This window comes from Chamaea fasciata, unplaced genomic scaffold (assembly GCF_029207755.1).
Source record: "Chamaea fasciata isolate MVZ Bird 193981 ecotype frontalis unplaced genomic scaffold, bChaFas1.0.hap1 SCAF_35, whole genome shotgun sequence".
NCBI lineage: Eukaryota > Metazoa > Chordata > Aves > Passeriformes > Sylviidae > Chamaea > Chamaea fasciata.
The window spans coordinates 2298413-2310271 of NW_027094120.1; the positions used below are offsets into that span (position 1 = coordinate 2298413).

Sequence of the window (11859 nt, forward strand, 5' to 3'; positions counted from 1 at the left end):
CCCTTTCTGCCTGGGCACTGTCCAGCCACACCGTCCCCAGCCTAGAGCACTGCAGGGGTTATTGTGGCCAAAATGCGGAACTCAGCACTTGGACTTAATAAACTTCACCTTGTTGCACTCTGCCCACCCATCCAACTGTTCCAGGTCTCTCTGCAGAGCCCTCCTACCTGCCAACAGATCGACAAATGTTCCCAGCTTAGTGTCATCTAAAAATTTACTAATAAGAGATTCAATAGCCCCATCCATGTCGTCAATAGAAATGTTGAACAGAGCTGGCCCCAGCACAGACCCCTGAGGAACACCCCTGGTGACTGGCTGCCAGCTGGATGCAGCACCCTTCCCCACCACTCTCTGGGCCCGGCCATGCAGCCAGTTGTTAACCCAGCAAAGAGTGCTCCTGTTCAAGCCGTGGGCTGCCAGCTTTTCCAGGAGCGTGCTGTGGGAGACAATGCCTAAGGCCTTGCTGTAGTCCCAACACACAACATCCACAGCCTTTCCCACATCCACCAGGCGGGTCGCCTGGTCATCAAAGGAGATCAGGTTGCTCAAACATGACTTACCTATCCTAAACCCGTGCTGGCTGATGGAGGAGAGAATTTTGAAAATTCTTCTCTGGAGCTCGAGGGAGCTAATCCAAGTTTGAGTTGCTTTAGATCAGACCAGGGGTGGAGGAGGGTCATCCATCACTGTTCTTGAGCATGATTCTTCTCCATGCTCCCCCTGCTATCACTTTCAGCCTTGAAGTTCTGGGAGTCAGCTGGAGAAGGAGAAAAAAAAAAAAAAAGGACTTTAGGCAAAGACATTAACCTTTTTCCCTCCTCCATAGAAGACAGAGTGATTTGAAATGTAAGGAGAGAGTATGAGACAAAAGTTAGCACAAGAACTGATAAAGACTATTGGAAGAAGTGGATGTTTCTGACCAGACTTCTCTGGATGTGAATTACAGAAAAATAGATTATTATAATGCTGTTTGGGAGAATGCAAGTTCTAGTCAAACAGTTGTATGTACTGATATGAATGAGATTTAATTTAGGATTTTGAATAGAAAATATACCTGGCTCCTGGGAAAAAATAAGGAAGTCTCAGCCTTTGAGACGAAGATGCTTCTAGAAAGGAAGTAATTTTGAAGTTCCGGCTCCTAGGCATAAAAGGAGGTCTCTATTTCTTTTGAGATAGTGATGATTTTAGAGAAAGAAGAAGAGAATCCTTGCTTTATACTAGAAAAGCATTCTTAAAATGGTACCCCAAACATGCAGAGGCCCATAAGCAGCTTGGGAACCTGTTATATGGGTGGGACTGCACAGAATCTGCAAAAATTCCGTGTGGTTGCAGATTTGTGACCATGAGAACCACCAGACCTTTTCCTGTGGCATGTATCTCCATAAACTCTAGAGAGGCTCCTCTCCCAAGGTGATGCAGGATTGTGTTTAAATAGTTGCAACTGGCTAAAAATCATAGTTTTCTCTCTGTTGAGTGGGAAAGTGAACGGTTTGTGGTAAGTGGAAAGATGTTTGAATGTCTCATTTTTCCTTTTTCTCTTTTCTTAGTGTATGCTAATAAAATCTATCTGTTTTTACTTTTAGGTTGAGCCTGTTTGAGCTTTTTCTCCCAAAATCTTATCTCCCAGCTAGTAAACAAAATTCAGCAAACATAAAACCACCACAGGAAGGGACAGCATCTGCCTTGCCAGGGGCTGGAGCTCAGGCCTTGGCCTTTTGCATTCCTGAAACACATGCAGGTTTGCTCAGCATCAGAGACACCTTTGCCTTGTTTGTCCCCACCTGTCATCAGTGCCTGCGGTGTTCTGCTCTAACTGGAACCTGGGGACACTTTCTCAGGCGTGTCCCTCAATGGCACCCATTTAAAACTTCAAGAAACTTTGGCGTTTTTAATCTGACTTTGAGTCCTTGAGAAGTTTTTTGAACACTCTCTCAGGGACTGAGTCTGATGTAAACAACAGCAAATCCCCAAGAGGCTCATTAACATCCTTGTGCTGTGTCTGTGCTGCTGAGCTGGGCCGGGCTCCTGACACAGAGGCACCTCCTGGCAACCAAGATGAGCTTCAAAAAGGCATTTCTCCATCAAAGTGGCTCCTGTGCACAGCCCAGCAGGGCTGGGGCACTGCTTGCAGCCACCCTGGGCACAGCACGCAGGCACAGAGAGCTTCAATCACTCAGGGCTGGGAAGATGCTGGGGACTGACTGGGCGAGAATCATTTCCAGCCCTTGACACTGGAAGCCTCTGGCTGCAGGACAGTGCAGCTGCAGCTCCTGCAATGATCTCCTAAAGCAGGAACATCCCATTATGGATTCTGTAAGTACAACTCAGACTATCTCTGCTGTAAGCATGTGGACATGCTCAGGGCTTCTGCTCACTCCAGGAATATTTCCAGGACAATAATTTTTATAAAGATAAAATTTACTGAGTCATTGTTTTCAGTTTCTTACTCCTGGTGAACGGGGGGGATAAATAATAAACAACTTCATGTTTAAAAGTCCCTAAGGCATCTGAACTATACCTCCAGTGCTATTCATGGGTTCCCAAAAGTGCTTTCATCCACTCCTTTGCCCATGGACAGCACCAGCATCACCTTCACTGGAGCCATCAGGCTTAGTCTGACCTGTCCTTTCTCCAAGCTCCAAACAGAACCTGTCCCCGGCCAGTGCCCTGCAAACAGGTAGGTTTCTGTAGGGCCAAGGAGAGTGCACAGAGATTTGGGGTCTGTGAGTGCTGGCAGGGAGAGATCAGGAACAGGGAAATACCTCCAGGAGAAAAATCTCCAGGAAGCAGAGAGATCAGGCAATGAGAGAAAACAAAACCCAGAAATGCTGTGGCAGGGAGAGATCTCCAGAGGATCCTTTCCAGTGCAGCCCCTCCCTCGGAACAAGCCCCCTCCCTCTTGTCCCCCAGCCAAGCCTCTGCCCTCAGGGCTGGGGGTCTGTTGGGGGTCAGGTTTGTTCCTTCTTTCTCTAAAGAATTTTTTCCCCAGAAGTTACCAAGGAGACCAAGTGTTGGATACTTGAGGGTACTTAACCAAAACAAAGAGGTGGACAAAGTTAGAAGGAAGAGATAATGCAGGTAAAAGACAAAGCTTGAGACAGCTGCGGGCTCTTCTTTTTTCGGCGTTCGGGGGGAGAGGGAACGGCTGTTGCTGGCTGGAAAAGTTTCAGCTTGGTGCTCTGAGGATCCTGCAGAGACACCGAAACCAAACTGCCCTATTTTTTGTGAAACAAAACCCTCAAGGATCTTGGTACTGTTTTCGTTTATTATTAATGCTGTAGTTGTTTGGTGAGGGTTTTTTTGTGTTTGTTTACTTTGTAATACATACTAATAAAAAACTGCTATTCCTATTTCCCAAATCTTTGCCTAAGAGCCTCTGATTGTAATTTATAATTAAAAAAGAAAAAAAAGAGAGTGAAGGGGGGGGGGTTACACTCTCCATCCCAAAAGAAACTGCAGTTGTTGTTTTTATTATTACCTAGCAGATACCTGTCTTCCCAAACCAAGAGAGGGTCCAAGGCATGAAGCCCCTCCTGTGCAGGCAGAGCTGCAGCAGAGCCATGGGGCAGCTCTGCAGCCCCGGGCCCAGTTCCCTCTGCAGAGCACAGGGCTGGGAGCTGCTGCCTGGCACTGGGGGGCTCTGGGAGGGGGCACAGCTGGCTCAGGGTGACCCTGTCCCCAGTGCCCGGCTGTGGGCAATGCTGTCAGTGCAGCCAGGGAAGGAGTTCCATCTCATTTAATCCAGTGCCGTCATTAGGACACTTGAAAGTCTCCCTGAGATTTCCTTCCAAGCTTCCAGCTTCCCTCCACAATGCAAACCTGCCCTGTAGCATCTTTGTGTTATCTGAAAGCCCCATGGGGAGACACACAAGTTCTGTGATGGAGAAAATGCTGTTGGGTTGGTGGAATGAGTCCCGTGTGTCCTTGGGTACAAATGTGGGGCTGAGCCCTTGAGAAGAGGATGGACATTGGGTGGACTGTGGTGGATCCATCAGCTCTCAGCAGTGTCAGGATGGTTTTTAAAGGAAACATGGGAGGGTGATCATCCTGTGTAGGGGACAGGTGAAAGCCCAGAGAATCCTAGAACAGGACAGGGTGACAGAGGTCCTCCCCTCATTCTCCATGCACCACCTTGCCTCAGAGAACTTGCTCTGTTCTCCCTGAGCGCAGCAGCAGAAATGCTGAGAGTTTCTGACATCAAAAATAGTCAAGTGGAGATGAAGAAAAGCTGTTGAAAAAACTCTAGAACATTTAAACAGACTTTACCATTCCTGGTCACTGGCAGTGGGAGTACAAGCTGACAGAGACTTCTGTACTAACAGGGTTTCAAAGTGGAACATGAGGACGGGTTCCCTGTTCCCCTCTCACGTCTGCACAGCAAGGCTGAATTATAAAAACCCTGCATGTAATTGCCCTGAACCTGAAGACCCACTCAGCCAGCACCAACCAGGGCTCCCCAGTTGGAGTTTAAGGAAAATCTGCAAGAAAATCAAAAGGCTGTCAGTGTGATACAGAAGAATGGTCTGTGGGAAAAGGCTTTGATTTTACTGAAAGAACTTTCTCCTAACCTGCCACTGATCTTTTCTCCTTGAACAGGCCCCCATGGCCAGACACAGCAAATGTCCAACAGCAGCTCCATCAGCCACTTCCTCCTGCTGGCATTGGCAGACACGCGGCAGCTGCAGCTCCTGCACTTCTGCCTCTTCCTGGGCATCTCCCTGGCTGCCCTCCTGGGCAATGGCCTCGTCATCAGCGCCGTAGCCTGCGGCCACCACCTGCACAGCCCCATGTTCTTCTTCCTGCTCAACCTGGCCCTCAGCGACCTGGGCTTCATCCTCACCACTGTCCCCAAAGCCATGCACAATTCCCTCTGGGACACCAGGACCATCTCCTATGAAGGATGTGCTGCACAGCTCTTTCTTCTTGTGTTTTTCATTTCAGCAGAGGCTTCCCTCCTGACCATCATGTGCTATGATCGCTACGTGTCCATCTGCAAACCCCTGCACTACGGGACCCTCCTGGGCAGCAGAGCTTGTGCCCACATGGCAGCAGCTGCCTGGGCCAGTGCCTTTCTCCATGCTCTGCTGCACACGGCCAATACGTTTTCCCTGTCCCTGTGCCAGGGCAATGCCCTGGGCCAGTTCTTCTGTGAAATCCCAGAGATCCTCAAGCTCTCCTGCTCCAAATCCTACCTCAGGGAATTTGGGGTTTTAGTTTTCACTACCTCATTAGGACTTGGCTGTTTTGTGTTCATTGTTTTCTCCTATGTGCAGATCTTCAGGGCCGTGCTGAGGATTGCCTCTGAGCAGGGACGGCACAAAGTCTTTTCCACCTGCCTCCCTCACCTGGCTGTGATCTCCTTGTTTGCCAGCACTGTAGCCTTTGCCCACTTGAAGCCACTTTCAGTCTCCTCCCCATCCCTGGATCTGGCATTGTCAGTTCTGTACTCGGTGGTGCCTCCAGCCCTGAACCCCGTCATCTACAGCCTGAGGAACCAGGAGCTCAAGGCTGCAGTGTGGACACTGACCACTGGACGATTTCAGAAACATTAAACTGCTGGCCAGTTTCTGCAAATCACTTGTAATAAACTTGTAATGATTGTGTCATCTTTGATAGCGTTGGTTTGATTGTCAGTGTTTTTCCTTTGTTTTAGTTTTCAGTGATGTTCGCAAAGCAATGATGTTCATTGTGTCCTTTCTTCTTTTCCTTCTCTCTAAGTTTTCTGTGGCCACAGACTGTGTCAGTGAAGAACTGGGCTCTCAGTGGCTTTTAAAGGAACTAAAGCATCTCCCAGCAGAGTTTTCACTGGAGATCCCGAGGTTTTTTCCCTTCTCTGGAGCTGCAGCAGAAATGTCTGTGTGCAGGGCTGGGGGCAGATCAGGGCAGGCACAGCAGCTGTGCCCAGGAGCAGCAGCCCTTGGTGTTGGCAGTGCTGCTCCCGTGGCCCTGCCCCGCTGCCCTCCTGGCCCTGGTGTTGCTGTAGGGCCTGAGGGCTCTCGGGAATCGGGCACAGGGCTGGGGGTGGCAGTGCCGGGGCTGCAGCAGGGACAGGCCATGGGCACCGCTGGGGCAGCGCTGACGCCTCAGGGCAGGCCCTGGGGGCTCCAGGCTCCTTGCCCAGGCTCTCTCCAGAACACGCCCAGGCCAAAGCTCAGCAGAGAAAAGTCCCGTGAGCAGCCCCAGGGTGGCTGTGGACAGGGTGGGGGCAAACAGCATCACACCATGGGCATGTCCCTTGGAGAGAAGGATCATCCTACAAGTGCTTCAGGAATTCTCTGCAGGCTCCTGCAGTCCCTGGTGCTGTTCCCTTGCCAGAGGCACCACAGGCCAGGGGGGCACATCTGGGCTGCTGTGTCTGGGTGTGGGGTTCCCTGTTCTGGGCAATGAGGAGGGGCTGCAGAGGCTCTGCAGGACTGACAGGATGGGCTTTGGGGCTGTGAGGAGAAGCTGAGGGACCTGGGCTGCTGCACCTTCGGAAGAGGAGGCCCAAAGCTCATCCTGCAACTGATCCAAGGGTGGTTTCAGAGAATCACATAATCAGCAAGGTTGGAAAAGACCTTGGAGATCATCAAGTCCAGCCTGTGCCCTGACACCACCTTGTCTCCTCTGATCCTTCTCCAGGATAAACAACCCTAGCTTTCTCAGCCACTCCTCACAGAACTTTTGATCCAGACCCCTCACCAGCCTTGTTGGCCTTCTCTGGACATGCTCCAGCCCTTCAATGTCCTTCCTAAATTGGGGGCCCAGAACTGGACACAGCATTTGAAGTGCTGCCTCACCAGTGCTGAGCACAGAGGAAGAATCAGTGCCCTGCTCCTGCTGGCCACATCATTCCTGATCCAGGCCAGGAGCCATTGGCCTTCTTGGCCACCTGGGCACACTGCTGCCTCATGTCCAGCCTGCTGTCCAGCAGTCCCCTCAGGTCTGTTTCTGCCTGGTCACTGTCCAGCCGCTCTGTCCCCAGCCTGTAGCACTGCAGGGGTTGTTGTGGCCCAAGTGCAGGACCCGGCCCTTGGTCTTGTTAAACCTCCCATTGTGGGATTTGGGCCCTGGATCCATTCTGTCCAGGGCCCTGTGCAGAGCCCTCCTACCCTCCAGCAGATCCACACTCACACCCAGCTTGGTGTCAGCTGCAAATTTGCTGATGGTGGACTCAATCCCCTCATCCAGACCATCAATGCAGATGTTGAAATCCACACTGTCTGGGTCTGATCCCTCGGCCATCCTGTGGGTGCCGTGTGATGGCACTCAAGGTGATCTGTTCCATAACCTTGCTGGGCACCGAGGTCAGGCTGACAGGCCTGGAGTTCCCCAGATCCTCCTGCCAGCCCTTCTTGGGGATGGGCTCACATTGGCACCTCCAGTCCTCTGGGACCTCCCTGGGGAGCCAGCACTGATGAGAAATGATGGAGAGCAGCTTGGGGAGCTCATCCACCTGCTCCCTCATCCCCCTAGGAGGGGTCCCATCTGGTCCCAGGGACACCTGTGAGCATCTGAGTGGCTCAGCAGGTCAGCAGCTGCTTCCTCCTGGATTACAGGGGAGCTGTTCTGCTCCCTGTGCCCATCTACCAGCTCAGGAGAACACTTGTCCTGAGGACAATCTGTCTTAATTGTTCGAAACTGAGGAAAAGAAGGGGTTAAATACCTCAGCCTTTTCCTTATCTTTAGTTGCTATATTCCCCCCACCATATCTAATAAAGAATGGATTTTGTCCTGACCTCTCCTTTTCTCCTTTTGCCATTAATGTATTTATAAGAACATTTTTATTATCTATCACCGAAGTGGCCTGGTTAAGCTCAAATTGAGCTTTCACCTCTCTAATTTTCTTTGTGCATGACCTAACAACATCTTTAAACATTTCCTGAGTTGCCTGCTCATCTGTCCAAAGGGGATGCACCGTCTTTTTCTCCCATGAGTTCCTGCAAAGGCCCCATGCCCAGCCAGGCCAGTCATTTTCCTTGCTAGCTCATATTTTGGCACAGAGGGACATGCTGTTCCTGCTCCTTCCAGATTTCTTTCTTGAAGTGTGTCTATCCTTCTTGGAATCCTTTGTTTTTAAGGGCTGTTTCTCTTAAAAATATCAGTACCTGATTTGGCACTCCCCAAATCTGCATCCTGATTAGACTGAAGTCTGCTCTCTGTCAGGCCAGTGTACAAGTTTTTTTGATGCCCCTCCTTCTTTCACAGACTATTTAAAACTCAGTAATTTCATGGTCACTTTGCCCCAAAATGCCTCTGACCACCATTTATCTCCCACCAGCCCTTTTCTGTTTTGGAACAGCAAGAGACAGAGCTTTCCTTGGCAGTGGGAAGAGAAGGAAACCTCCCCAAAGCTTGAAAGGTTCAGTCTGGAGCTGAGCAAAAAGAAAAGTCCCTCCAGGGCAGAATTTTGGTGCAGGAGGTGTCCCAGCGTGAGGCCGGGCCATGGCCTGGCTCTGTGTGCCAGGAGCCGGCAGCGCTGGGTGCAGGGAGCCCAGGGAGGGCACAGAAATGCTGGGCTGAGAAATGCTGGGGGGACAGCGAGATGGGCGTGTGCAGCCGGCCAGGGCACAGCAGCAGCACGCACAGGGGGCACAGCCTGCAGGACACATGGCCAAGGGCTGGGCAGGGCTGGCAGGGCCACAGGCACCCAGGCCTTTGTCCCCTGGGCTCTGCCAGCGCCTCTGCAGGCCCCACAGAAGGAACTTTCCTTTCAGGGGCTGCACTTTGCTCCTGCCCGGCCCCTCCCTGAGGAGGCTGGCAGGGCTTGCCGCTTTGTGCCATTTGTCCTTGCTGCCCCTCCCATCCCACTGCCCCACAAGCAGCCCCGAGCCACCCGGGAGGGACAGGCCCTGCTGTGCCAGGCCTGGGCTCAGGGCTTGGCCTTTCTGCTGCCTCCAACCAGCCCAGGCCTTGCTCAGCATTGCAGTTCCCTGCTCACAGCCTGCGGCTCCCTGCAATCCTGGCCTCAAGGATCTGCTCTCAGCAGTCCCTGGGGAGCCTTTGGCACTCCCTGCCCTCAGTGGGGCCCAGGGATGCTCCAAGGGACTTGGAGTTTTGCTTCTGCCTCCTTGAGCAGCTTCTTCAACCCTCTCTCCATGCCTAAGCGTCCTGGACTCAGCCCCAAATCCAGTGTGGGGCTCATGAAAATACAGAATACCTTCACGAGCTCTTTCTCTCTCTTCAGTTGTCTTCAAGTCTCCAGGGCTTGTGCAGCTGCTTGGAGTCAGTTTGGAGTTCTGTTGAGGGAGATTTGAAAGTGCATCTCATGATTTTGTTTTCTTGGTTCTTTGTTTTTTTTTTTTTTTTTTTTTTTTTTTTTTTTTAAATCAAGGGCACATTTTTAATATTTCAGTTCATTGAAGCAGTGACAGAAGGATTCCCCAAGTGATCTTAATTTGAATGTCTCCTTAGGAGGTCTGGGCATGGTGAAGAATGAGCCCCTTGCAGGCTGACCTTGTTTGGACAACCTGCTCCTCACCCCAACCTCACCATATCTAACCTCACCCACCAAGGACTGACATCACAAAACATAAAAAAATTATGTTTTTTAAAAAATAAAATGTAATTATTTTTAAAATATAATTATATTTTCCAGATTTATAATGTTATTACTGTTCTTTACATACCTAATTTTAGATTTATATTGAAAAAGGTATACATTTTTAGCAACTAAAAAAATATTGGTCATTTGTTCTAAGTAACACAATTCCCTTCATTAATTCATTGACCTCTATTGTCTATTGATTTGTCCGTTCTTATGCTAATTAGTCCTGTTTTTAGTCCTTAAGTAATCGTATTCATCATTTTCTCAGAGAGGGTAAAAGGGGCTACTTTGGGGTCCACGGAGACGTTTCTGGGGCACATTTGGGGATGTTTTGGAGCTGGGGAAGGAATTTCTAGAGAACTTAAGGGTCTGGAGGACACTTGGGGGAGCCGCGTGGGCCCTTGGCGGGGCACTAAAGGATTCTGTCGGATAATTCGGGGTCCGGGCGGGCACTTGGGGGCCCTGAGGGGACTCTCTGGGGCGCGGGGGATGATGGGAGTTGTAGGCGCGGGTAGAACACGGTGTAACGGGGCCGCGGAGCATCACGGGAGTTCGAGGCGCAGCTCCAATGGCTGTCGGGGGGCGCGGGGCATGACGGGAGATGGAGTCACGGCTGGAATAGGGCTCTGTGTGCGCCGCGGAGCATGCTGGGAGCTGTAGTCCCGGAAGTGCATAAAGCCGAGCTGTGGCGGGTCCGGGAAGGCGCTTGGCGGACACTTCTGCGTCCGAGTCGCGACTTGAGGCCCTCGGGGGGAACGTGTACGGTTCGGGAGCACTTGGGGGGAGCTTGGGGAGCTGTAACCGGGCTCTTGAGGCCACGGGGCATGGCAGGAATTTTAGGCGCATATCCGTGTTATGAGGGGCTCCGAGGCCAGGGGGGATGATTGGAGATGAATTCCCTGAAGTCGCTCCAACGGGAATCGGTGGGGTTGGAGCATTCAGGGTATCCAGGGATGCTTTTGGTGGGGGGTGTGTGTGCTAAATGGACGCTGAGGGAACAGTTAGGGATCCTGGAGGGTCTGGGGGACAATTGTTCACTTCAACGTGTTTATTTCCTCGTGAAACATACGTATTGTATTTAAAACTTAATATTCCATAGGTGTAGGTTCCATAGGCATAGATATCAATAGGTCTAAGTTCAAAAGCAAATGTTCCATGTAACAGAATGATGTTCTCTACTGTTAAAAGCAAAATTAACCGAAACAAACAAAAAATAGAGTGTTAACAATTGATGAGAAAGGAACAGAAAAGTTTGTTATGCCACTGTAAACTTTGACTCTGAGTCTACATTTCAAATAACAAAGGTGACCCATCTGAAGGAGGATTTCTCCTCAGGATAAATGTCTTTCTAAAAGTTTTCTTTGTTGCAAGGAGCTGCCTCTGTGGCAGGAGCCTGGCCCAGCTCAGCAGCACAGACACAGCACAAGGACTTTAATGACTCTCCCGTGGATTTGGTGTTTACATTCAACTCTGTCCCTGAGAGAGTGTTCAAAAAACTTGTCAAGTACTCAGTTAAATTGAAACACTGAAGTTTCTTGAAGTTTTAATGGGACCCACAGAGAGACCAAATGGAGAAAGTGTCCCCAGGTTCCATCACTGCAGGCAGTGATGACAGGTGGGGACAAACAAGGCAAAGGTGTCTCTGATGCTGAGCAAACCTGCATGTGTTTCAGGAATGACAGGGGCCAAGGCCCAAGCCCATCCTGCCTGTCCTCACTCACCTGGGACCTGCTTTGCTCAGAGAGCTGCCTGCACTCAGGCAAAAAGGGCTTTTCTATTTTTGAAGCAATGTAAAACTCGTAATTTTCCCCACTGAAAACAGACACACTCCTCAAGTGTGTGCCAGCCCAAGGGGCCACCAAAACCACTCCAGCCCTGCCCTGGGCCGGCTGTGAGGGTGGATCAGCATCCCAACCTGCCCTGGGCCACTGCAAGGGGCTGTGGCCATGGACACTGCACTGACCCCACTGCTGGGTTTGGGAGCCACAGCAACCAGGAGCAGTTCAAATGTCCTTGGAAACACTGGGGAGGACTGAGACATACTGGGGGACACTGGGAACACTTTGGGAGACACTGGGACATATTTTGAGTGATACTGGGGGATACTGGGACAAACTGGGGACAATGGCAACACTGTGGGGAAGACTGGGGGATACTGGGGCGTTCCATGAAAGATATGGGGGGGAAATTGGAAGGGAATGGGAATGAACTCAGGTGTATTGGGAGGGACTGGGCTGTACTGGTGATGAAATGGGCTGTAAAGGGGGGGACTGAAGGGGCACTGGGGTACAACTGGGCTGTACTGGGAAGAACTAGAGGGGTTGAATCGGCTG

General features: G+C 50.8%; 1 protein-coding gene across 1 annotated transcript; it reads left to right on the forward strand.

The window, feature by feature from the left end:
• Nucleotides 1-2304: 2304 nt before the first annotated feature.
• Nucleotides 2305-5552, forward strand: LOC136303499 (olfactory receptor 14J1-like). The gene is made up of 2 exons (XM_066207159.1): nt 2305-2313; nt 4611-5552. Exons 1-2 carry the CDS (start codon nt 2305-2307, stop codon nt 5550-5552), a joined length of 951 nt encoding a protein of 316 aa, XP_066063256.1.
• The last annotated feature ends 6307 nt before the right edge of the window (nt 5553-11859 follow it).